The sequence below is a fragment of the Mercenaria mercenaria genome, chromosome 18 (genome assembly GCF_021730395.1).
Source record: "Mercenaria mercenaria strain notata chromosome 18, MADL_Memer_1, whole genome shotgun sequence".
NCBI classification, from domain to species: Eukaryota; Metazoa; Mollusca; class Bivalvia; order Venerida; family Veneridae; genus Mercenaria; species Mercenaria mercenaria.
Window position 1 is genome coordinate 8,880,696 of NC_069378.1, and position 27,692 is coordinate 8,908,387.

The window sequence follows — 27,692 nt, forward strand, 5'->3', positions numbered from 1 at the left end:
AGGTTACGACCCAACTGTTTTGAGACATACCGCATGTTTAGTGTTCAACCCATTTACAGTTGGACACTACGCTGCCCTCTTTGATTGTGTCGGACGGAAGAGGGGGAGGACTCTATGATAAGCAGTTTTTAAATCCTACCAGGACTGAACTGTTTTTATATCTGTCTTCTGGCCCGTTTCGTCGGGCCCTTACGGGTGTTTCTCTTGTTGCTCTGTCTTCTGAAAAAGCATTGAGTACATACGTTTTTGGTTCTAAAGGTTTGCTTTTTATATATTTATACACGAGCATTTTGTGTTTTACATGCCATGCCTTTTTGTTTCCATTACGTGTGTTAGGGATTCACCTGGATGGGATTACTTTTATTTACACTGTCCCGTGTCTTTGGAACACATTGTGGGGGTAAGAGGGAGGTTGGGTGTGCACCATAATCCGGTTTAAGCTCCGTTCGTTTTGTCCTCTTGTGTCGGCTTTGTGTGTATGTGTGTGTGTGTTTGTGGTGTGCACGTCTGCGTGCTGTGGGTTTCCTTTTTGGGAGGCTGCGTTTTTGGTACGTGGCATTCCCTGTTTGATATTTGTCTTTGTTTTTTTCAGGGGTGATTTTCCTGAAAAAAGCTTTCAGTCATTGGCAAAGCTATACACATACTTGAAATATATGTAATTATTATGTAACTAAACATCATTACTTTATACTGAGATTAATAAGGGCGATGATATTAAAGACAATAACGCAGGATTGTTTCTCCCTCTTACAAATTGAACTCTGTAAAATTAAAGTGATCTGACAAAAGTGACCATACAAAAGCTGTTAGTTCGATTTGATATCATGTTATACTGCCAAATAATAATGCACAAGATGGGTAAAATGTTCATATTAATATGTAATGGGAAAACATTATTGCAATCACTTACCACTCATGTAATGTAATGTTTGTAATTAATAATGAATGAGAACATTTAATTTTGTCTACGTTTAAGAGTTCGCATTCATCAGGTTTTGTGGAACATGTTGAAATGTAATGTAAAGTAAACACTTATGTTCCATTAGTTCTATTTATATAATAAATATATATTTTTGGATGAGATGATTTATTCTTTCCCGACAAATTTCCATGAATTAGAATAATTGAAATAGAAATGTTTCCCTCGAAGCGTTATTCCAAATTAGAGACGTGACCGATATCCAAAGATAAAACACGCAGACAGCTTATATAAAATGAGCACAATACTTAATTATTCCTCTATGGAAATCAAAATTGACATAGATATTGTTTATGGATTAACTAATAATATGTCTTATCATATGCAACAGTTACTAGTTAAGCAAGGCGGATCATCACTTGAAGATGACCCAAGATCAATGCTTCCTTTGCCAGCTTTTCAAGAAAGAGATGCCACTGCGTCAACAAGTTCATTTGCGAAGATGTCAGATAGATGTGGCATTAGTTCGGAGGCAGATTTTAGTATTTCAAAGCAAAGACTAGGGTTTTGTAAGAGATGTTTGCCCCGGGTATCCATTTGTTTAGTCAGAAAGATATAAACGCTTAAAAATGCCAAAGATCGGCTTTGTTCTTACGTTGATTGTGATAAAAGGCGAATATTTTGAATTGTTAAAGGAGATGGAACATGAATTTTATTCTATGAGTCTCATTGAAAAAAAAAGTATGGGTGTGTGAAAATGGCGACAGACCTGAAAGTGCCCGGGGGTCAAGGTCTGTGAAATTCGGTTTATACGCTTTAAAGTGTAATGTAATGTCTCAAGGCAAAATCCCTAAGCACAATACTTTCGCAGTTTTTTACGCCTAAACTTTCCTTCCAGAAGTGATGCGTCACTTCACGGAGGCTCGTCAACAGACTAGGATGTGTGGCTTTAGGCTGCTGCACAGCAGTTCCCATGTTAAAATTTCCAAAGGTTTTCTGACATCTCGAAGACTTTAAACCTTGCCACTCCTACCCATTAACCTATATATTGCCCCATGTGATTTTGACCGTATAGTCTTCTTAAAATATGGCTAAGGGGATGCATATTTGAGACTCGAATAGTATACCTTAAACTGAGTATCGTTTGGCATTTACTTTATAAGAAAGACGTCTGAAAAATTGTATGGAACTCAAGGGTGAATACTTTAAAAGTATGAACTAGCCAAATATCAATTCATTAAGCTGCTGCAAGATTTCCAGAATATACCTATTACTATTTTGTGAGAGAAAATAAGTTTTACAAAATAGAATTATTCCTAGGTTTAAATTTCATAACGATTTTTTTTCTCAAACATTGCGCGACCTGGATCGAGATCAGTTTGTTTTAATTCTGGTGCCTACTTTCTATCTGTAACTTATACATTCTGAACTGTAAGAATAAGTAATTGGAAATTCAAAATATCTGTGAAACAATAGTTCCCCATTTTATTTAGCTAAGCCTTTAAATTCCACCTGTTAGTTATAACAATGTTACTTTGCTTATTTTTTATTACGACTATAAGACACACCGTTACAGTATGCAAAATAAAACATTTTGATGAATCCGATAAATAAGTATTTGACGTAGTGCCTATTGCTATCTTTCAAAACTTTGAATTATACGAAAATGATTACTGTCATAAATCTATCAAGGTAGGTTAAAGCACGTTTCCAAATAGTGTGATAGCACGTGTGAATTTTTAAAATTCCTTTCTCTTTCAACCAGTAAAACCAGCTGAATTATAAGTGTATCCAATGAGTCAATTAACCGTTCCTGTTAATTCAGTGTGGGATGTGTTTGCTTATCTCAGCATTTTTACCAGGCATAATTTTTAAAGATGACTCAGGTCGAATATCTGACAAAAATTATTTCCTGAAAAATATTAGAGTTACATTAAGGTATGTCTTGATAAACATACATTCTGCATTTCATCTCATTTTGATGATGCGGGCGCATTATATTCGAGCTTTTCCTATGGATAGTGCCTATGCAATGTTTAAGCACAGACTGTTCATATATAATAATGGTACAATCCTAAAATTGTTGATGAATACAAGCCTTCCTCATGACAGAGAGTAGACAAATTTTTAATACTACCGAGCTACTTAATTATAACGGGAGCACATATTTGTTATTACGGTCGCACATGCTACTTTTAACGTGCGAATCTTAGCTATCACGTCAACTTACTCGTGAGCACGTAATCGTCCAAATCGTCAATGCACGTATAACCTAATCCGTGCTCATGTTTTAGTCTTCTCGCGCATTTATTAATGATTACGTGAGTAGGTACTTCTGATTACAAAACAAATATGAGGTGCTCAACATATATTAACCTCTAAAATGGAATCACATAATTTAGTATAACTAGAGGCTTACATGTTGTATGGCAGGGTACTTTCATTATTTAATTATCTGAAGACAACCACGTTGTTACCTGTAATGTTTTAGCTGTCGTATAGCAACATGTATATATTTGAATGTTAGCCGCTCTACAATTCAAAACAAGTTTGAAACTATAGTTTCAACACGGTGTACCAAGTCCTTAAAGCTAAATATACACACATTTTAGCTGTCTGGCAAACAAAATGCCATTTATGTGATGTTACCGATGATATAAAATGCCAAGATGAATGGTTCGAAGTGAAAATATAGTTCTACATAATTATAAATATTTATATTTGGTGCATAGCAATAGAGAATAATAGAGACCAAATAAAAATATTACTTACGGGAAATCATAAAGTAATAAGAGTGAAGCACTTTGTTTTTCATTGAGTAATAGGCATGTTAGCAACAACTTCGAAAATCACCACTTGATCTTAATAGCAAGTTATTCAATTAAAATTCCTCCGAAATACCAGGCATATAGTACAAACACACTCGACATTAATAGCTGAACATAAATCAGGTTTCTCCAGTAAAGACGAGTCTGGCAAATATCTGTTTATTTTCTTGTCACGAACAAATAACTAAATTAATATATTTTAAATTATATTTTTGTGTTATTATGAAATCATAGTCACTGTATTTAAAAGCACTATTTGTTTGTTTCAGACTAAGTGATTAATTGTTATGCCGGATAATCAGTTTCTTAATTAGATAGATAAATACTTGTTACACAATTTATTAGTTGCAAGCTTTGGCTGAAGTCCAGAATCTAAGTATTTTCAACAACTACGTCTGGCAAGACAAAGTGTTCTACTCAACATTGAATCGTGTATACTTATTTTTTAAATGTTTTGGAAGTGGTAAACGGGTGCAAAATCACTTACTTTTATATAATTAATTTAATACCACGCGGGTTTAATGCACTCATAACATCATTTATAATGTTATGTTTCGCACTAGGTGTACAATATTGCAGTGTCTGAAAAGGAGATGTGCGTCACATGAAACTGGCCGTATTTGCACAAAAAAAAGACAATGTGGTAAATGTTTGAGTCCTTCCCTTCTTCTGGTTTAATCTTTTGGTATAAGTACATACTGGCATTATGTTAGCGTATAGATCAATATGAAAAAGTGACGTATAGGTTTTCATATAAGTTTGGGCATATTTGGAAATTTTATTTAATTTTCTTCTGGTTTAATCTTTTGGTATAAGTACATACTGGCATTATGTTAGCGTATAGATCAATATGAAAAAGTGATGTATAGGTTTTCATATAAGTTTGGGCATATTTGGAAATTTTATTTAATTTTCTTCTGGTTTAATCTTTTGGAATAAGTACATACTGGAATTTTGTTAGCGTATAGATCAATATGAAAAAGTGATGTATAGGTTTTCATATAAGTTTGACCATATTTGGAAATTTTATTTAATTTTCTAGTTTTCGGAAGTGCAGCAGAAATTCCACTTTCTATCTTATACATTATGAAGGAAGAGCAAACACTTGCCAATACACCAATAGTTTGATCATTTCATGATTTAATGCGAATAGTCTTTGGCTTACTCATCCCTATTTAACACTGAATCAAGAATTCCTCTTGACTCTTTGCACACGGCACGGGAACCCTCTCGGATACAATTAATTTTCTATCGGCACCAGTGCCTTCTCAATTTAACTTCAGTGTTGAATTATGAGTTGGTGTTCGTATGCAAAAGCAGGTTATTAGCTATGCACGAGTATTGCAGCGGAAATAGATTGAATGACTGTAGGAGCGCAATATTCTTTCGCTAAAGAACGTGTGCATGGTTACCGATGCAAAGATGATAACGTTTTTATAACATACGCATACAATGTAATGTAACTACTATAAATTTGTTCAATAGTCTGAATAAGATTGACAATACTGAACTAAGCCACGACACACATTCAATTACGTCACGCATCCGATATGAAAGTCAGGCGTCAGTCGATGTTTCCGGTACAGACTTGTGTGCCCGGACGGACGAGGGTTTGTTATGGTACAGATGTGTCGCTTAATGCCCCCTTTTCAGACTAGCTATGCATGAATGACCCCTCTTTGTATCAAATCGGATTATACAAATTCGCGTTTAAAAGTTACTTGAGTATCACTAAGGTATAGGTAAATTTGTTAATAAAATTTAAATATGCATGCTATGTGAAATTGCTGATTTTTTTTCCAGTTTAAAAGCATATTAAGGGAAGTAAAAACACCATGATCTATTTCCCTTAGAAACAGATGTTGTTTTCAATAAGAATACCATCTCAAAATTCTAACAAAGTTGAGGGTGCCGGTGCCGATAGAAAATTTTGTCGAAGAGGGTTCCAGTGCCGGGTGCAGAGAGTCAAGAGGGATCCTGTGAGGCAAAATTGCACCGACTGAGAGGGATCCCGTGCATTAACGAAATCGAAAGTGGGCGTTTTTAAGGAAACATGATGAAAATAACAACATGCAGTGTTTTTACAAGTAAGATTGGATCAACGACTTCACATTTAAGGTACTAGATATTTGCTATATTCAAGAAAAGTCGTATTTAAGTTTCATAAAATTCGCACGATGTTCAGTTCATCCAAGCCAGTACTTCCGGCTACATTCCATCTTCGTTTGGACTTGTGTCAACTGATAAAACAAATGTAACGATAAAAAACAATGGTATATAGCTACATCTTTCCGTGGTCATATGATTTTTATGCACAAAAATGTGTTTAGGACGAAAATTTCGATTTTCTGAGCTCACTGACGTTAGAGTTCATTGTTTACCACAAAGAGTTTCTTGTGCGCGAACAGAGAGGGATCCGTTTTTTCATTTTCCACAGAGAGGGATCCGATATGCATATACACCGTGTAAGAAGAGTTCAGACAAAAATGTTATACAAATACTTAAGTCCCGTAGCAATTTTCTCTTACAACATCATTAAAGTATAAACGATTCCATGCTACTGAAAGCGTGCCAACTTTTACCGGTATAATTACAGACGACGGCAATCTAAATATCATAGACAGCCTATTTCAAATCAACTCTTTTAACTTCAGGTAAATGTTTTTTTCCATTTCATTTCAGGCAATTATTTTAGAGAATCTGAACATTATCAAGGGGAATTCTCCAGTGTCATATCAGCAGGTTTTACAATTTCTGGAAGGTTAATTAGAAACTGTATTCGATAAAACGAGAAGAAACATTCTTTGGGAATTAGTCGGTACGGATTTTGTGCCTGTCTTTTGATATTACGTGTACATTCATTTGGATGCAGAACGGTGTATAACTAAGATATAGTTTCATTACTTGTTACATCGGAAAGTTAAGCATATCGCACAACTTGTACGTTGTAGTCGATGTTTGGATATAATCAATAATATATATATTAGTTTTTTACCTTTATTTGAAAAACAAAAAAAAAAAAGAATGGTTTCTGCTGGATTGTGCATGATTGATTCGATTGCAGCCATACAAACAGTTGTTAAGATAGGACACATATATGCATTATTATTGGATAATACAGGGGTTAATACTACACGTTCCCCTGTCACCACAGTAGAGGGGCCGGTACTTGGGGAAAGCAAGGTTCCAGTGTGGGTATTGAATTATTATATAACAATGAATAAGCAGAAAATTAAATATGAATAGATATACTTCAATGATACAGTTAAGTTATTTATATGTAAATATTATCCATTAAGGTTATGCTTAATTTAATGCAGTATTTGTTGTTGAAAAAAAACAAAACTCTTCAGTCTTAAAAAAACACTGAAAATAAAATAAAAAGCAGTTTTGAACAATAGATATTTTTACCACATTTGATGTTCATACACATTTGTTATACAAAAAGTAAACATGCAGTAGAAAGCGTAGTAAAGTAATAGCAGACTCGGTTTGATTATCCATTGTATAAAATAGGAATGAAATGCGCAATACTCCTAACGTCCTATAACACCCCTAAAATACCTACATAAAAAGGGTTAAATGGACTCAATTTTCTTATCGGTTGTATGCTGAAATTATATAGCAGGATGCATAATTTCGTCATCGCTTCTAAACTATTTTAAACACGTTTTTGTTACATATTGTGCAAATTAAGTTATTTCAATTAACTAATAACATATATTTATATTTATATCAGTAACGTATATCCATTCCCTGCTTGTATGATGAATGACTGATCCAAATCTTTCTCTTTCAGGTCGATTAAGCAGTTTGCAAGACAAGAATTATGCAAGGATTTTGATGGAAACAAGTATTTCTACAATGCAATGAAAACAAAGTTTTGTTCATTAACATGTAAGTAAGGCGTGAATTAATTAATTCAAGTTATCACGTTACTGTTTTATAAATTTAAATTTATTAAGCGAGTCGAAGAAAATATAGAAGTCTAGGCTTCAGTCAATACACAGCCTTGTTTGATAATCTAAACTGAAATAACTATTAGTCTCTTAAAATTTAGAATAAAAGAAGAAACATTTAAGTCTAATATTATTTTTAATGCTATACTTTTTGTAATTTTAAACATAATTCAGTTTGCTCCCAAGAGAAATTTTATCCAAAGCTCATACTCATCCTCACCAAGAAAACGTTAAGCCTGGGTAATTATGATTCAAAAATTAGACAGACGTGTCCTCGGCAATCTAAATTTAATAACATTCCTCTCCGGATGCAGTATTCCATAATTAAAGTGAAAGGAGCAAATTCCTAACAAACACTAATGTACATGTCACTTTCCGGTTCCTTGAGCGATTCGGTTATAAAAATTCCTTATGATTATTGACTGTCTGATATACCTGATACAAATCTCTTGTATAAAATCGTTGCATAAATAAGTCTGTCATAACTCTATAAACTAATTCAAAAAAGAAGTCCGACAAAATTTTATTTCTTCTCTTACCTAGTAAGGCAATGGATCTTATACATATCGATTTTGCCTTTTATTTCGTATGAAGGTAGGCTAAAGTCTTTTACTTCCCATGTTTGTGTTTTGAATTATCAAAAAGAACACTGTAAGACTCTTCCAGGTTGATTTAGTGTTCTATATTTTTATGCTGATATTGTAATAATAATTATTAATTACCCACATTTGAATGTCCATTATCTGGTAAAGGAATAATAATGATTAATACATCTACATTGTGTAAAATAAAACTATAGAAATCCATCCGTTGGACGCATAAACATTAAATAAAGAAACAAAGTAGTAGCAGACGTGCTTTGATTGAGTCTGTTAATGAGACGTGATGAGAACTGCAACACCTCCTCCACCCCCTAATTTAAAGCTAGATTCAACCACATTGCCGAAGGTTTTTATTACGCTCACTTTTACCTTAGTTCCTAATTCATGCATGTCACGTGGCATGACCTTAATTAATCTGCTGTAGGAGCTATGTTAAATATGATAAATAACTTATATTCTAGTGACAAGTGTTTGCGACATTCCTCTATCTGTCCAAAGTGATTAAAGGGTCATAAAAGTAGTATCATAGAAAATCGTATTTTTCTTTCTGTTTTGAATAGAAACATCTGGACTACGAACTCGGTCTCTGGATTCGATTCAATTCAGTGCTTTTGATTTGCATAAAAGAATAGTTGTATTTTGCAGTACAGTTTTACGGCTCTTGATTTGGTCACATCTGCCTGGTGTACGTAATATAAACTAATATCTGGAAAAAAGAAACGCTACTCATCTGCGTTACAATTCAATTACATTTCGCGCAGTTTCTTTTATTTCTAATCAAAATTCAAGTAAAGTATTATTTTAGAAATTCTGTACTGCTTTACCTTTTACAGACTTTTATAAATTATACATTTTCTTTTCTTTATAGTGACCTTCACAGCAAATCACGTACTTAGTCTTTGCAGAAAACGTGATTTCATGCTAGATAATTGGGTCTCTGAATTATTCGATTTTGATGGTAAGTCGTTTAATTTAATTTGGTTTAACTGTTCAATGAATACCGAAAACATAGATTCACAGTTTTGCAAGTACATAACATAAAACAAGCAAAGATGAATTAAGCGTTTTTTTCTGGTTTCATTGTCGATACACATCTTGGTTAAAACTGTACATTTGATGCACATATATGGTAATTGGTCTGTGGGCCAGTTTCTGTAAGTCCTCTAGTTTTTCGATTTCGTAACGCAGAAATTAGGCAAAGGTTCATCCACTTCAGCCATTAATACATTCATTCCGGGATTGTTTAAGACCGGATGCCGTTTTCTACCGTATGTCAAATGAAAATTATACTCATTTTAGTAAACATTGTGTATGAAAAATGTGGAATTCTCTCTCTTTGAAAGTATTTTTGGCTACACACGAATTCTTAATAGATTGTTTCAATACTGACTTTCAGATATTAGAGTTTTGCATATGTTACTGTTCTAAATCAATTAAAGGTTCATTGTAACAATGTTTTCCAAATTTTGACGATTTCTACAAAAATATAGGGGTTAAAATACCCCACCCTGAGCTACATATTTGCCATTTTAAATAACTCGTAAAATTATCAATATTACTGTATTTTTTTATAAGACATCATCAAATAATTGTGTTAATATTCACAATTTTATATATTTTTATGAGAAAATATAGAATATTGCAATCATTGTAGGTTATAGACAACGTGCATGCAAATGTAATACATATAAACCACATGCTGTTTCTCAATAAATCAAGCCTATTTGTGTTTTATTCAGAAAGGTTTTGGGTACCAATAGTTTTCTTCTATTTTAGATGTCAAAGTATGCTTACATGTATATTGTTGACCTTTATTTGATAAAGATACTTTCAAATGTAACATACGTAACAGTCGCCACTCAATTTTCCACCTTGAAGAATTAGCAACATTGAAAATACTCCAACAATTGCATTTGTATGCTTTTATTTGAAATAAACTATGTTTACTGAACATACGTACATGGCCGTTATAATTTTGTTGGACTTTATCCTGTTACTATTATCAATTATAGGATGTTGACAAACTACAGTAAAACAACGGTGCCTCTTTCAGCATCACTGTAAAGATAGCATAGATTTTATAGCAATCTTTATGGCTTCTGCTTCAAAAGATAGCATATTGGTAATTAACAGTAGACTTGGTTACAGGATGTACGCAGTCTGAATATTTTTGACTTTCATTCAAAATAAATACAGAACGTGAGGGTATCTAAGAATCGAATATACGTTACCTAGGTTTTAGTTTATACTAATTTGTTTTAGCTCGATTGTATTGAAAGCTTCAAGCTGTTTGAAACCACTCTTGAGTCCGTTTCCTGGAAAAACCAATACCTGTGCCATATGAGAGGTAATGGTCGTGACCCCAGTGGGGCTCGAACCCACAACCCCTGGATTGAGCAGCCGGCACCTTATCCACTAGACCACACCTCCTACCTAGGTTTTGAAGGTCACCTATTCAATTTTATATGTCGTATATTATTATTCCAGACTAATACATAAATCATGCTTACTGGCATTGCAAAGCACGTATTAATCAGTTTTTACAGCATTACAAAGATGAAATGAATCACATATTTTGACACATACGTTACCAAGATTACACAAAACATTAAGTGACATTAAAGTTAGGATAGTTTTGGGGTTTCGATGGACTTAGGTAGTTTCAAGACAGAGGATTTTATATTTTTAATGCGTTGTTTTGATGTTGATTGAAGGTAAGATGGTATTCATTACTAAAATTATCGGTTTATATGCATTATGTGTTCAAAGTTGCTGATGTAATTCCTGATGTAAATAAACACGGCACATTTTGAACTTATGGAGCATCATACATATACAGTACAACATGGGTACATGTAGTGAAACAAATGGCACTTTTGGTAAAACATGCTATTTAAAATAGTTCTGTTTCTTTGATCATGAAAATTTTCAAATATCACTTATATTGTCGGACGGAATTACTGAACTACGAATTCATATTACATTCCCTTAACGCAAACATAGATAAGACTCCTTGCTGATATCGTGGTTGTGGTATCATTATTGTCAGTTCTAAGTTCTTACTAAAATTCAATATTTTACTTTCAAAACTGTTAACAAATACAAACAAACTAGTTCGTTCAAAATTTGGTGTATTTCAACTGTTACATATAGATTACCTCGGTATGGAACTGTGTTTCAGTCATTAAGTCTAGTAATTACCTTAATCTAATTTCGGTAACGTATGTTTCAGAACTACACAAGAGGACGCATTATAACACCTATGTACACCATATGACAGAAATATACTCTAAATTTTTATATTAGAGGTTGCGAGAAGTCACTTTTCGGTATCAGTATCAGAATAAGCTCATCATACACGCATAGATGCATATATACATACTTACAGATGCTGCACTATTTGTTTGGAAAATGCCAGTGGTGTATTGATATCTGTATGACATATCTGTAAAATCTCTTTTTAGTTAAGGGATTTATTCCGTAGTAAAATCATTAAGCTACATCCTAAAAGGGATTGAAACATACGTTTCGTTAAATATTAATTACAACAATACCAATAATTATTTCTCATATAACCAAATAACAAACAGATACGATACACGACTTCTTGGTTCCAGGACATGCTCAATTTATAGCTGCAAAGCTCTGTACGTACTACCTGTTCATTATGTCAAGCAATTGCATGACTATAGATGTATTCATAATAGTCTGGCACTATTCAGAGGAATACGCATTGAAAGGATTTTGTTGAATGATATGAAAGGGATTTGGCATTATGATATATCTGACAATTTCTATTTCAAGCACAACCAAAAGGTACATCAATATATATGTATCTTAAATTGCTTTGATAGGTTTAGAACTGTATAGGCTCATTTACGTTTGTGTAATCAGGGCTTTGTTCTTTAAAAGGAGGTCGTACATATTTAGCTGAATTGTAACAGAAAAATGCAATTTGCATTGAAACTTAAACTTTATAAATCCTTTTAAATATTTAAAAACATGTTTAAATGTTTCCTCGTTATTCTACTAGGATACACTGTATATGTAACAACTATCAGGCAGCCATTCTGATACAAATTAATATTACATTTTAGCTACTATCAAAATCCTTTGATTGAAAATTGAGGGTAACATGTTTAGTTTTAAAAGAAATAAAAGCAGTATTTAAATCATTTTATTGCAATGTCTTTTATGGTAAGCATTTTGAAAATGGCACCATCTTGATTAAAACAAGAGAAGTAGCTCATATTGGTAACGTAATTTCCAACTGAAATTATCTTAACTTCTATTACAGCAACGATTACATAGATATTATGCATATTACTGGCGGCCAGTTTGAAAATGACAGGACAGTATCTTTATTAGATTGATCTGGATAACCAAACTTCAATCCTTGAAAACTTATTTGATTTGTTTTATAATACTGAATATTTAAACAATAGTAGCTCATAAATTTTTGCACATGTAACCGATTTCAGGTGGTCAGTTTGTGAGCGGTAAAATCCTCTGTAACATGTTTCAATCAATATCAGATGATTCCTGTTATAGTTTTGACTTTTAAAGAGATACGCCTCTTTCCTTTGTGCATATTTGATCAAATTTAAGGCTGTTACGTGGAAATTTGGAAAGTGGTAGCCGTCTTAATTTGAATCGTCTGTGTAACTAAATAACCTATTTTGTTGGTAGTTTAACAAACTTAACTTTTGGTAATTTAATTTCTACGTACATAATGACTACTAAGAAGACCTAAGCTAGCATAGAAGAGAATTAAAGTCATCAAAATATAAAGCTTTGTTGGCATTAACTCATATATATAATAATCTTGGATTAATTTGAAATAGCTGTCATCTTGAATAAAGACTTATATTGCTGGATCTGCTTCCCATAGGGAACTTCCATAAAACTTTTGCGGTGGTATTAGTTTGTGCAATACTTTCATCATTTCTACTGCACTAGCAAAGAATCAGTCTGTCAGTATGCAATTCGCCCAGAAATGAAACACAAACAATAGGTTTAGCCAACTGACATTAAAATGCAAATGTGTCTGAATATTTAGTTAATTATTCATTCATTTTGTTTTCTTTACTGTAAACATTAGGATTCTGATCCTTTTTTAAAGGTCCTAAAGATTTCTTGCATAAGTATACGTACTGATGTGATGGGTGGGGTACATCAACCCCTACTTTTTACATTTTATTCAGTATATAATACATACCGTAGCATTCTTTGACAACCAAGGTAAATTATTGATTATTTCAGGCAATAAAAGATAAGATTTGTTATAAGAAATGCCGCATAAATGTCTCGTTTACCATCCAAATCAGCGATATCCCTATGCAATGCTAAATTATATTTATTAGACACCAACGTTTTTAAAATCGTCATTAAATTTTACTGACATTTCGCTCAGACCAACATCCACCCTTAAAAGTTTCCTGAATGATATATAACTTCATGGTATAGCTCAACCTTTGCCTAATTTCTGGGTTACGACTTTCAAATATTTTGGCCTTGGCCCACGGACCAAATCTTATTGTTTTAGCGTACACGCGTTGTAGTTTTTGATGATTTTTAGCTTTTACTTAATGACATTTTGAGTTTAGGATACACAGTCATACGAAATCATTTAGTTGTTCTTTTGTACATTTGATATACATTCTGGAAAATATATAATGTGTTTTGCTGTGCGTGTACATTATTCTATGAATGACACTTATTGTGATATATTTCAATTCTTTGTGTCTAACTTAGCGTTTTATAACTTACTTCAGGTGGAATCAGTTAAACCTTGATAGACAAGCATAGCTGTCTATTATTCAAAGCCACAGTATGTTATGGATCTGTTGTACAATTTCTCCCCATTTTTCAGGGGATGGATATATATCACACCCAGAAAGGAATTACTATTCAAGGTAACAAACCGAAAAGACAACCTGAAATCAAGGAATGTAAACGTGTCTTGAAACAATGGGAGCAAAGAAACAGCAGAACAAATACCATTACGAATGAATGCTGATATTTGCTATGGAAATCAGTTCTTTTAATTTATTAAGGATATAAGCAATGCTAAGTCTTTTACACAAGTACAATCATGGCATTTTGAACAACTGCATTGAGGCATTCTGGTGAATAAATAATTGTAAAAATGAAAAACGTGTTGTGCATTTGACCTATATCAGTAAACAGTTTCTATGCGTAATGTGATTTGGAAAGACGCTGACCGAAATATTATGTAGTCAACTGAATGGTGGTAGAGAGATCAAGTTAACCATGCTGATCTAAATCGAAACTAGCAAAGACCACCAAAACCTTTTCAATATTCTGGGAAAATCTGTTATTTCCAGACTAAGATTTGTGTAAATCTTACAAATCATGATATGGAAAAACATTAAACAGTTTTTCAAACGACATCCATCTCTTAATTAAACTCGTTGAGCAATGGAAAATATTTCATGTAAATTCAAATAATTTTTCAAAATTGAAAAACTTGGGTATATTAGATTGTAAATCAATTGTATAAATATATCAAAAAAGCGATTGTTAAAAGGAACATACTTCATAAATGGCAGCACCGATGTTAAATCTCGATAATATTTTACTCAATGCGGATTTTTCGTGCACTGCTATTAGCTTTTTAGTTTTGAAAAAACAACTACTGCAGTCAGACTGAATGATGTCAGTCATAATTGATCAGGGATGAATGTTTTCGTGCTGTATGTTTAAGAAATAAATTGTTAAACTAGTAGTTTTAGGACATTTAAAGATCAAGATGTTCTACTATACACAAAGTATAATGGGGGCTTTATTTGAGTCATGCATGTCCGTTGGTCCGTCTGTAATTTGTGTCCGCTCCATATCTTCTTAACCATGTTAATAAGTTGCTTTTTTATATAAAACTTGCATCAATGATTATCCTCAACAAGATAATAAGCTGAGTACACAATCTATGTCAATAGACCCAATTCCTAAAATTGCTGAAAGCACATCAAATATTTTTCTCATTAAGACGATGTAAGGAGCGAGCAAACCAGGTCACTAGACAGGACAAGGTCAAGACTACACTCGGGGGTCAAAGGTCGAAAAGTTTTAATTCATGTTTACTCCATACTATTCGCTAGTATCTTCTAACTGTTCTGAAACTTTTTATAAAATAGCATCATTGTGTACCTCACAAAGACGACATGTACAGTGCACATGTCAACTCACTTTGTCCAAGTTAAAGGTCATATTTAGAGGTAAAAGATCGAATAGCTCGAATTGTACCCGTTCCATATCTTCGTAAAACTAACAATAATTGATAACGTCTTCAAGATGACCTACAGAATGAAAATAAAGGTCACTTAATCTAAGGTCATGCTTGAATGTCAAATGGTATGAGCACATTATTTTACTTTGCCAGAGCGTCTGGGGGAATTAATCGTCTTAAGAGATCAAAGCTAAGATAGATAGAAAGACTGTTAAAGTAATATTACAATGAGTAATTAATGGTAGCCTAGTCTTTCGCATCTTTATGCAATCTTTTGAGTACTTCTCTTGATCTCTTCCTCGTTACAAAGTATAAAATTTTCTTCTTATTTTTAGACAAATTGCCAGGAAATCTTAACATCATCCAGGCGGTTTTAGTAAAGACATACATGTATTGGTATTTTTTTCTAGAAATCCAGACACATAAATAAAAACCGCGTCTTATCAACTGAGAAAAAAGTCACTAACTGCATGAAATTCTCCTGCAGACATTTGTAATTTGTAATAAACTTAGTTAAACAAGACTGGATGTATTTATCTTGGAATGTTTGGGGGTTTTTTTTATTGCTGGAGAGACCAAAAAAAAATAATTTCAAATTAGCAAATATTGTTCGCGTAAAAGTTTTATAAGCAACGGGATTTTGCACATGGGTACAGTTATTTTAAACGCTGAAAGAAATCTCGGTAGAAAACGTGTGAATACTGGCTATTATATAAAATACTTTAGTTGTGTATTATAAAGGTATAATTTAGTGTTCATTTTCAGTTTATAAACTGATTCGGTTTAGATTGATTAGAGTAAAACTGTGGTATTAGAAATAATTTTCAAAATATAAAAATCTTGTTTCATCAGTTAACAGAAAAAAACCTACGTTTACAGAGAATTACCCGCCTGTAAGAAGCACAAAACCTTAAGTGCAGGTATATTAGATGCGATTTTTATGTACGCATTCATACGTTTTCTGCAACAGGATTTCAATGTTCTTACGAGAGCTTTGTACATGTTTGTTTGATGACATGCGAGGCACTGAAATACTTAAATATTTTAAAATATTATTACGCTTCCCTGCCAAAAGACAGTTGATAAATGAATTTGTTCTGTGATAATATGTTTTTGTACCTTGTTTTACGTTTACATAAATTATTAATTTTATTTAAACATACTTGTGTAAGGTGCGCATATAGAACAATTTTATCTCTTTGCACTGCTGTCAGTAGTGGATTTTGTCATATCTGATAAAACGAAAACAGTCGTCAAAAACATTTTTAAATACGGTTATATATTTCATATTTTGAAAAGACACGCGTTTAGAAAATAAATGGACATTTGAAATACACCCACATCAATAAATAACTTAATAGTAAAGAAATATTTTGCATGCTTTTTCATCCATTAACAACGACAGTGACGAACTGCTTTTTAATCAAAACCGTGAACTACGTTATTTCTGAATAAACAATAACTCTAGCTGCAGTATCATAGACACCTGAATACTTTGCAACTCTAACTGCAACAACATAGACACCTAAATTTGAACAGAAACATCGACAGCTGAAATCATTACATATGATTATTTAATACTTAAGTTAAAGAGATTTAAAGACAAAAAAATATAGATAAACTAGGCAATTGATCCTGGGCAAAATATTTGGAGTTTATGACTAACTTTATTGTAGGCTTAGGTGACTATTGACCTAGCACCTCATGCAAAAAACCATGCATATTTTACCGCTAGGTATGAAAAAAGCATGCATAGTTACTGCAGTCTGAAAAGAAAACTATGTAAAGATCAAGTCAATTACTGCCCTGGGTAAAATGCGACATTTTTTTTTGTGTTAAAATTTGTCAACAAACAGACGGTTTTTTTTTTTTTTTGAAAAAGTCAAAACCCACAGAAGGTAAAACATGTTGAAAAGTTACTACTGGAAAAAGAACAATCTCTGCTACCCATATATGTGCGTCAAAGTCTGGGAAAAATATCTAGATTTATGAGAAAATCAAAGAAAACCATTTCATGACTGTTAGATGCATGACTGTGTTATACTGCATAGCATTTAACAAAGACAGCTTACTTTTCCATTACACTGATATAACATAGACAGGGAATGGATTGACAAACTGTGTTCAGTCAACAATTTCACCCTACAAACAGGCTGTTTCCCTTGTATGAAGATGGCCCAGGGTAAGTCTTTAAATAAACTGATGAGACAGTTACGATGATGTTAACATGTCTACGAGAGACATAAAGAAACGATAAAAACAAGGCTATTTATTTTCCTATCGAGTATATTATATTGATTGCGCGACTAGGAATTTTAGGACAGTATCAGACAGGATCGCGAAAAGATTTAAGCTGAGGCATATCATTCGCAAGTTATTTAAAGTGTAAAACACTGACACCTCGCGAGTATCATGTAATCTTCGCATTTAAGGCAGAATAATCCCATACTTAGTCTGGCTACCGACTAGACAATCTTTTTATTATTTAGAAAAAAAAAAAAAAAAAATCTGTAAAAATATTGTGACTTCATCAGTCTTGGCTCTGATTGTCTACCTGTGTTTTAAGAAGACAAGGGACATAATTATACATAATTTGAATAGCCTCAGGAGTTATCTCCTGTGAGCAAAACACAGGGTCTGAACACAGATTATCCAATACTCTGCATAAAATGCAAATAAAAACAGATTTTGTTACAATAAAAATTAATTGCAATCCACCCATTTTTATAGAAATTATAGTCTCGGGCAGCTGTATGTTTTTACTGTGTATTTCTAAATTCTTAATTTGTGTTAATTTGAATCATGATTATTTATAAATAAGCATGAAACAAACGGATTATAGTTTTAATCAATTGTAAGTAACCCGTATAAACTGTGACATATTTGCAAATTTGAAAGCCACGTTTTCTTTTTGGTTTAACTTAGTACCCCTTTTTTTTGGAGAAACGAAACCAAGACATTTCTTTTCCGCGAAATATAATCACTATTTCATACTTGTACGCGTAGTTAATCTTTTACATATATTAAAGGCATCTGCTTAATAAATTGAGTTGTAGTCTATACGCTAAAGACTTAAGATATAGATTTTACAAATATGAATGGAAATTGTATGGCTAAATTGCTAGAATATTGTTCGGAATATGGCAACACAATCGTTTACTGAAAAAAAGACTGAGTAACATGTACACGTACCTGTATTAATATGAAAATTCTATCTTTCTAGTATCAAATTGCTATTAGTACAAGCAAATGTTCTCTGTTACTGAGCCCAGCCTAAAGAGACTTAAGTTGGAAATATATTATAGCGGAGTCCGAGGTGTATATTTGTCATAATGTCAAATATAGACCTTGATACTGTCCTTACTCATAACATGTAAAATTAAGATAACGCTGTATCAAAACATGCGCTGATGTCTGCTGCTTGCAGTTTTTTGAATTAGAGAGTTCCTTTCTCAAAGAGTTCTTTCAGCTGTAAATAGTTGTCTAAATGTTGCGTTAATGACATACAGCTAATCGTGCGAGAGACATTGTAATAATATGTCATGGATTTTGACGCAAATGGGTTTATCCCGTTCGACAGAAATTGTTTTGCAGGTAACGAGACACAACTGAATTACTGTGAAAATGTTTACCCTGATATTTTTATATGTACAACCAGGTGTATATTATTTTTCTTGCATCTTGCATTCTACAAATGAAAGAATAAATAAAACAAAACGAAATATTTTCTATGTAGCACACTTTCTTGTAGCCGCGTATTTAAACAAAGCGAGGGAAATAAACACACTTGAATAGGAAAAACGACATGACATTTCAGATGCGCACAACAACACACCTTCAGTTAAGGTTTAGCATTTGTGGCGTAATTTGTTTCTTTTCCCCTAAAAATACTTTTGTTTTGTGAGATATGCTATAAGGAACAAGGAGCAATCATCAAGTTATCGGACTTTTTTTATCGTATTTTACAAACAATTAAGAAAGCACTGGACACACCCGTCCGGCGTACAAAAAAAAAGAGACCATTTTTTGACACATAAGAGAAAAATTTCCCAATGAGTTCTTTACTACAGATGATAACACGAATCTGAGTTATTTCCATTTTATAGTAAAATAACCTCAACTAGAATTTGAGTCTTCGTTGTGTCTCAATTTCCATTATCTCTCACGAATAAACTCAATCAAACCGAGTCTGCTATCAATTTACTTGGTTGAATTCTTTGCCTCCAAACGGTCTTCGTATTGATTCGTCGTATTTTGAGAGTATCTACATTCATCGTATTTTGAGAGTATCTACATTCGTCGTATTTTGAGAGTATCTACATTCGCTTTTCAGTAAACTTTGTTTACATATTGTCAAAAAATGTGTCATATTTGCATCAGGATGCGATGACTCTTTTATGGAAACTAAAAAAGAAAAACAATGAAAAATAGTGCAAAGTTTGAATTCGAATTTGCCTTACTTTATTTTATGCTTTTACTTCTATATATATATATTTCTGGTAACTAATAAGAGTATAATATCTAATGCTACATTTACATTTTAGATATGTTCTGCGCTTTTAAATCTGATCATGAAGGTTATGCAACCCCCCCCCCCCCCCCCAAAAAAAAAACCAAAACCCCCATCAGCGGTCACGTTTGTACGATTTCTGGACCTTGGACACACATTTTGCCTGCGGCTTGACTGAAATAATAGGAGTTTGGCAAGTGATGTATCATGTTTTTTCATGATTTAAAATAAAAGATATGCTATATCTAAGAATACAAACAAGTCCCGTCATCATAATGTCGGCAGCGATTTTCATATTATGAGTATCTAATTTAATGGTATAGGTTTTGCCAGTTTTAATATGAGTGTTAATTTAATGGTATAGGTTTTGCCAGTTTTAATATGAATGTTAATTTAATGGTATAGGTTTTGTCAGTTTTAATATGAATGTTAATTTAATGGTATAGGTTTTGCCAGTTTTAATATGAGTGTTAATTTAATGGTATAGGTTTTGCCAGTTTTAATATGAGTGTTAATTTAATCATTTGAGCATTTTTTAATAAGAAAACTTTGAAATGGCTAGTTAAATCATAGTTTCTGATTTGCTGAAAATTTATAAGGAATTCTGATCAGCACGAAATGCAATGATGCATGTAGGTGAGAGATTTGCTTGTTTTACCAGCACAGCATTAAAATAAACTGGAGGTACCCAAGTTCATAAAGAAAAAAAACAGCCGTAAAATCACATAAAGCGTGTGACTTGCTCCTTTATGACATGTTTCGGCTGGTTCGTTTATCCCGGGTTGATGAAATCAATCGTTTTAATGTAAGGAAAGGTCCGTAACCCAAAATATTACAATGTTTGCCTATGTTAATTCAGTTAGTTTTCTCTGACCTTCGAATGAATTGATAATACTTCATTTTCTCAAGCAAGTAGAAATTCAGCAGGAAATTACCAAACAACTAGCCATTTTATCAACTTGTACTTGTCTACCTGATACAGTAAATAGTTTGAACTGTACAAAATAAACATAACCCTTGTAATGATTTGCTCAGAAAATCTATTATACATAATCAGAAAGGTTATTTTACCGTGCAATGAATATAGCTTCGGGAATCTACCTTCATTACCGGTTGTTTAACCCAAGAGATTTATAAACTATTCATAACGTCAATGCAACCGATCTAGAATGTCAAATGATTTCAATGAGTTTGTGAAAATCAATGTTTCCTAATTTGTGTTTTCCTGCATTTCGTTTTTGCACACACAGTTATTATATTGTTTATTAAGCTAAGATCATTCCTCATGAAAAGTCTGAGAAGGCTGTAAGAGAGAAATCAATAGCATTTGACAGACACACTTGCGCTTGTACAAGCGGTTAACCCCTGTGTAAGAATCGTTTACTTCTGTATTATACTATCCGCGGAAAAAAATCAGCAGGCGAAATTTGTTATGATACGTATATCAGCATGGAAATGATTCTGGAAACCCTGAGGAATACTTATGTGACTTACTAATCAGGATGTAAAGCTGTTGGATATATAGAAAATGCTAACTCCTGGGATAAATAGAATTATGCAGTTTAAATGTTTAGTAACCTAAAACTAAGTTGATGTTGGTAACATTTCGTATTTGCAAAATTTAATGCAGATGATAAAGTCTTAATTGGAGTATCACGTTCATGTTTGAAAAGAAAACCGAGACAAGTTGGATTTTTATGAAACTAAATAATTCGTCTACAAGAAAAATTCTAAGAAGGTAGCTTGGAAAATTCAATGTCGTTTGACAAACATTAGCGCTTACACAGATATTCAGACGAACTGGAAATCCCAGTAGAAGGAACTGTTTGGTTTTGCAGATGCTATCGGAGATGTTAACATGCAAAACATTATCTAAAATTTGTTTAGCAGCTGTAGATACATATCAGCATAAACAAACAACATTAAACTTTCTACAATTCTTATGTGACTATTTAACCCTTGAATATAGATGAAATCTTGTTTGCATTGTAGGCAACAAATAATTTGAGGCGAACCATGAGAAAACCAACATAGTGTATTTGCGACCAGCATGGATCCAGACCAGCCTGCGCATCCGCGCAGTCTGGTCAGGATCCACGCTGTTCGCTAACGGTTTTTCTAATTGCAATAGGCTTTGAAAGCAAACAGCATGGATCCTGACTAGAAGCGCAGGCTGGTCTGGATCCATGCTGGTCGCAAATGCACTATGTTGGTTTTCTCATGGTGCGGCTCAATTTTCTTAGACGTAAAGCCACAGATACTGTGGAATTGTCCAGTGACTAACTACCCAAATGAATGTGGGCGACATAGGTCTTTCAATGTTGGCAATATACAATTCTTAATTGTAATACCTCGTATTTTTAGCATAGAAACCACATTTACGCAGGAGCATTATGTGACTAAATAATCTTCAAGTTGAACTGAATTATACTTGCAGGAAAATTTACAATTGCGTTTCATTAAATACAGTTTCAGTCTGTTACATATGCGCAGACGAATGACTAATTGTTACTGAGAAAACCTCCAGTTTATAAAAAGATGAATAATTCAGACAAATAGCTGACTATAGAACACATACTTACCTAAAACTAATACATTTTGTAGATATAAAATCAAGTCTCGAGTTTGAAAATAAAGTAAACAATATGGTATCCGTCGGGTTGTATATCTTAGAAACAATAGCTGCGATAGAAACTGTGTTTAGGTTGTCACAACAATATGCTTTGATGCTGGATAAAAATGTGACTGTTGTACCAGTTGAGGACCAGCCAGATATTGAACCTAGGATTGAACCACTTATTGGACATAGCACGCATCGCACGTAAGTTCAAGACTGTGTAATTTATTTTTAAACTTGTTTTTAATTTTAGTAACATCATTTCCATATTATCCAAAGTCCCAAAAGGCTTTTAATTTTATGTTAAAAACAGGTAAAACAGCTAAAAACAGAGTAGAGATAATTACGTGATAACAAAGGCAGTGCCTTTAATATTGCACAGAAACTTATACGACCTGGCCCCGTGTTCACAAAACATTTTCAGTCTCTGTTGAGTTTTATAATGAAACTTTGTACATGTATGTCATTTATATCTAAAAAGCATGTTTAAAACTAAATTAATAACTATTTTCAAAGGACTTTTCAGAATTGATGCGCAGTTTCAGTTGAACTCATGATTTGAAGATTTAGTAAAATTGTTATTAAAATTTCAAACTCAAACTCAGCTGAGACCAAATAATGTTTTGTGAACATGGGGCCAGAACTTACAAGGGAGGTAATCAAAAGCAAAGGATTCAACAATATTTCTGCTTTGTGAGTCAAATATTCAAACATTTGACACAAATATATCAGAAAAAAATACTGGAAATAGGTTTTGATAAGGAATTATTATATTTTACGTTCATAGCCATACACGTGACAGCCCCATTAACTTTTAGTAAAGATAAATGTAATAGTTTGAGGAAACATAGATAATGGGGTTCCATATAATGAATTTTAGTTTGGACTAATTACATGAGCGTCATACAGTATAGATTATGATTCTAGTGGTAGTTCTAGTGGAGGTGTATACATAACGCAAAAAACTAAAACGAAGCATCTAAATACTGTAAATAAATACATTTGAGCAATAAAACAAACTATCAAAGTATCTGTTGATCTGCGTTTTCCCTAATGAGCTAAGCGGACAGGCGAAGTTGTGAAATCACAAATAGCTTATTTATACTTGTACTTTTCTTCAGATCGATTCATCACTTCTCAAGACACGGTTTGTGTAGCAAATTTGAGGGCAAGAGAAAGCTCTATAAAGCCTTAAAAACAAAATTTTGCAACACAAAATGTAAGTATATTTTTAATTAAGTCTACCAAGCCGTAAATAAATTCAGACTGAACTGACATATTAAGAAATTGGCAACGAAGCTCAAGAAAATTTTCAGATAAAAACAAAACAGAGTTATATTAATATTTATCAATGAACTAAGTAACGAGTAAAACACAATAGTTTGGCATCAGTCCACGTTGATGACATACCTGTCTACTGTGATTATGATATCTATTATTATACAATGCAGATTCTTATTGTTCTTATTCATTGCTCTTTTCTTCAGTATCCTTCACGGCTGGCTTTGTGGTGGATTTGTGTAGACGTAGAGATGGTATGCTTGATAAATGGGTTGGAGAATTGTTTGACATTGATGGTAATTTCATATAAATTTTACATAAGTTTCATTTGAAACATGAATATTTAATTCCTTTATATCTTTTCTCATAGAGACATTTGGTCAAATATTTAAAACTGAGCTGAGTTTTGAGACCAGTCTTTAGAATGCTATTGTCAACACATGTAATAGAATGTGAGACTGGCTCATTTAAATGTATAATTTACAACGATAGCTAGAGTCGCAGGCATTTCTGTTTGTTTTGTTGGGTTTAACGTTGCACCAACACAGCTCAGGTCATATTTCGATATTCAAGCTTGGATGGTAGAGGCAGACCCAGGGTAACCCTCAATGCATTATTTCATCTCGGGGTAGAATCACCGACCTTCCGTTAGCGAGCTGGATGGCTTCCCCACGTGTAGAACTCAACGCTCCGAATGAGGCTCGAACCCACATCAGTGAGGGGCAAGTGATTTGAAGTCAGCGTCCTTAACCACTCGGCCATGGAGGCCCCAGACATTTCTGTCTCTTCATAGCCCGTTTTACATAGCAAGGATATAAACTCATTTTAAAAGGTCAATAAATGAGTACTGCTTCAATTAAAAAACGGTAAAAATATTCCATCTGCTGGTCAAAGAATGTAATTAAAGGGCAAAACATCTACAAATTTATGTTTTGTCCGTAATTCAAACAAATTTATTTCTAGCAGATAAAAAGCAGATATTTTTCACCATTCTATTCGTAGTTTACCTGTAAGACGTAAATATTTTGACAGTTTGAATAGAGAAATATAGTTCCCGATGGGTTTTTTTAACACGGTATGGTTCAATGTAAACAGCATACGTTTTGCCAAAAACAGTTCTTATTTTCATTTTTAAGGCTTTTGTCTATTTTCAGGAGACGGGTTTGTTACCCATCACGAGAAGAACATCTACAATTATATCACGTAAATACACGTAGAAGAAAAAAAGAAGAAAAAACAGAATTGAATAGATTTGAACACAAAATTTTCAAAATCGTGACTAAAACTAAAGCTGTCTGCAATTATGACATTTTTTCCAGTTGAAACACTGACATAATCTGATGGAACAAATCTCAGTTCGAGAGATGTTATGCTGACATTTTTAAATACGAATTTCATCTTTGTTTGATCTAATTTATAAAAATGCTTGTAATAAGAGAATTTGTAATATGGCCAGTGTTTTCTTTCTTCTACATCACAGACGCTGTTCAGCCGTTATTTGACAGTATGCGAACACGTTAAAATGTGTATAGCATGTAAATAAAATGCAATAACGTTTACTCAGTCGTCAAAATAAGAAATAATAGCAACATTAGGTGAAAGTGACTTCCATTTGAATACGAAACAACGAAACTTCATAAAAGAGCATAATAAGTGAATTGGATATACTCCTAACAAACATAGCCATATAAGAAGGCTGTTCAATATAAACTTTTCGCTCTAACATTTTAGTAATTCAATAATTTCATTACAGACAAAATATTCAATACATGATCGTGATTTGCAATCCTTCTGGAAAACAGTTACTAAAACAAACCCAGTGCAGGGTGATCATATTCAAGGACTTTGATGACGCCGAGACTTCAGTAGAATGTTTCTATTCATTGTGAATTAACTTATGCTTTCAAATTACAATTATTAATTTTTATAAACATATTAAGTGACAATCAATTTTTCTATTTAAATCCAGTTAAAATTATCAAAAGTTATGCTTATCATCCCAGACAGTGTGCACACCCTACGTAGTTGGTCTCTAGTCAAGGCGTCATCGCTGTGTTTAAGGCAGGGTACAGAATTTCGCCATTTCAATTGGCATTTGCCACAATCTCTACAGAACTTAATACTTGCTCGATATCATATGCAGTCCAATTAAGGCAATACTTTTTTATAGTAGCAATTGTACTCACTTAGTTGAACTTTATTTACTTTCACTGCAAACATTGCATCATACTGTCATCATCGTTTGGTTCTGCTTCGTTTGGTTACAATACTATTATACATTAATTCATATGTATTATTTAAGAAATAATAAATATGTCCTTTTATTTTATCGGTTAGTAAAATATGGTCAGGAGTTCGGACGCGTAATAATTAAATCACGAGTGCGTAGCATCCGAACAACTGCCCATATTTTATTAATTGATAAAATTATTGGAACATATTTATATTTTCGATTCTAACCACGCAAATTCTTCGCATTTTACAGCACTACATTTTAGCTCGATACTTCGGCCAGCCATATGCTATTATAAAAACCTCCCCACGAATGGAAAGCGTTGCACGGAATGTTCCGATATCCAGTCAGTTTTAATTAAATTAGTAAGTAGTTTCTGCTGTGAAAATGTTATTTTCAATAACATCTAAGGTCGGATATAAAAGAAATCAGAAGTATATACTTCATTCAAAGTTTTTCATTGCATGCAGTTTCTAAAAATAGTATACGTAACCTATATACACACTAGAACATTGCGGCACTTAAACACGTAAACACTTGAGTCTGGAAGTTTGGAGCATGAATTATTATTTATTTACTGTCAAAGTAGAATCTAGTTGACATTTGTGATGCCTACAACACAGACATTGTAAACTACGTACACGGCCAGATATAGATTCCTTGATGTTGAGGTACTGTCTAGACTTGGTAAAACATTTTCTTACGGTAAAAAAATATTAACAAATAAATGCACCAGTTAGAAATTGTTTGTTTCAGAAAATTTGATGTACTTTTTATTACTACAACTTAGCACTGGAAAAGTCGAGTATTTAGTCGGAAGCAGAGTCATGTTACAATCGTAGGGTGGAATGGAACAGCTTTATTTTATCGTAGATTCATGTATAGGCGATTTCGCTGTATGTTGCACGGACCTGTTAAAATAAATGATATCAAAATGCGAATGAAACATAATAGTTTTGACCAAAAGGACCAAAACCCAGTAAAATAAGTTAACGCCTTATAAGCGGGATTTGACCTCAAGCTATGGAAAGCAAATGATTTGAAATCACCTAACATACTCGGTCCGCGAGACCTCACTTAAGTTAAGTTCCTATTGAAGTATCTGAGTACCTTGACATATAAAATCACAAAATGAAATGAACTAAAGAATATTTCATTATTTTCATTACCGAAGGTATTGCCAATTTGTTATTCTACGTATTTATTGAAACCAGTACAGCATACTGCAACGGCTAGTTTTATTTCTTGTTTTCCTTATTAACCAGTAGGTAGTGCAGCGAATAATGCACACTTAATATAAAATATAATATAGTAAACAAAAGCGTTTATTCACGTGACGTCGCAAAATCGCGTTAACAGGATATGACTTGACGTCATTAAGACTAATTCGCATACACAGTCTAGTCAGGATCCATGTTGTTCACTTTCAAAATCTATTGCAATTAGAGAAACCGTTAGCTAACAGCATGGATCCTTACCAGACTGCGCGAATGC

At 33.1% G+C, this 27,692-nt stretch overlaps 2 protein-coding genes across 5 annotated transcripts; both read left to right on the plus strand.

Moving 5' to 3' along the window:
* Positions 1-6,413: 6,413 nt before the first annotated feature.
* LOC123538641 (uncharacterized) lies at positions 6,414-14,545 on the plus strand. Of its 3 annotated transcripts, none has more exons than XM_045322873.2 (4): positions 6,414-6,938; positions 7,547-7,644; positions 9,177-9,266; positions 14,083-14,545. In XM_045322873.2, exons 1-4 carry the CDS (start codon positions 6,772-6,774, stop codon positions 14,094-14,096), a joined length of 369 nt encoding a protein of 122 aa, XP_045178808.2. In that variant the 5' UTR covers positions 6,414-6,771; the 3' UTR covers positions 14,097-14,545. The 3 variants fall into 3 exon arrangements, 2 of the variants coding, with proteins under 2 accessions (XP_045178808.2, XP_045178807.2); XM_045322872.2 differs by having other exon boundaries at positions 14,181-14,537; XR_008368417.1 differs by having other exon boundaries at positions 6,417-6,565; positions 14,181-14,534.
* Positions 14,546-21,348: 6,803 nt separating this feature from the next.
* Positions 21,349-25,911, plus strand: LOC123539159 (uncharacterized). Of its 2 annotated transcripts, none has more exons than XM_045323656.2 (5): positions 21,349-21,805; positions 22,432-22,888; positions 23,806-23,903; positions 24,172-24,261; positions 25,120-25,911. In XM_045323656.2, the coding sequence occupies exons 2-5, from the start codon at positions 22,713-22,715 to the stop codon at positions 25,170-25,172; spliced, it is 417 nt and encodes a 138-aa protein (XP_045179591.2). In that variant the 5' UTR covers positions 21,349-21,805; positions 22,432-22,712; the 3' UTR covers positions 25,173-25,911. The 2 variants fall into 2 exon arrangements, with proteins under 2 accessions (XP_045179591.2, XP_045179592.2); XM_045323657.2 differs by having other exon boundaries at positions 21,706-21,805; positions 22,505-22,888.
* The last annotated feature ends 1,781 nt before the right edge of the window (positions 25,912-27,692 follow it).

Bases quoted from the DNA above. Each gene is read 5' to 3' on its own strand.
- LOC123539159 (XM_045323656.2), top strand. From the start codon at position 22,713: ATGGTATCCGTCGGGTTGTATATCTTAGAAACAATAGCTGCGATAGAA. The intron at 23,904-24,171 runs GTAAGTATATTT...TCTTTTCTTCAG, and splicing joins AAAATTTTGCAACACAAAAT to TATCCTTCACGGCTGGCTTT. The intron at 24,262-25,119 runs GTAATTTCATAT...GTCTATTTTCAG, and splicing joins AGAATTGTTTGACATTGATG to GAGACGGGTTTGTTACCCAT.
- LOC123538641 (XM_045322872.2), top strand. From the start codon at position 6,772: ATGGTTTCTGCTGGATTGTGCATGATTGATTCGATTGCAGCCATACAA. The intron at 6,939-7,546 runs GTGGGTATTGAA...TTTCTCTTTCAG, and splicing joins GGGGAAAGCAAGGTTCCAGT to GTCGATTAAGCAGTTTGCAA. The intron at 7,645-9,176 runs GTAAGTAAGGCG...TTTTCTTTATAG, and splicing joins AAAGTTTTGTTCATTAACAT to TGACCTTCACAGCAAATCAC.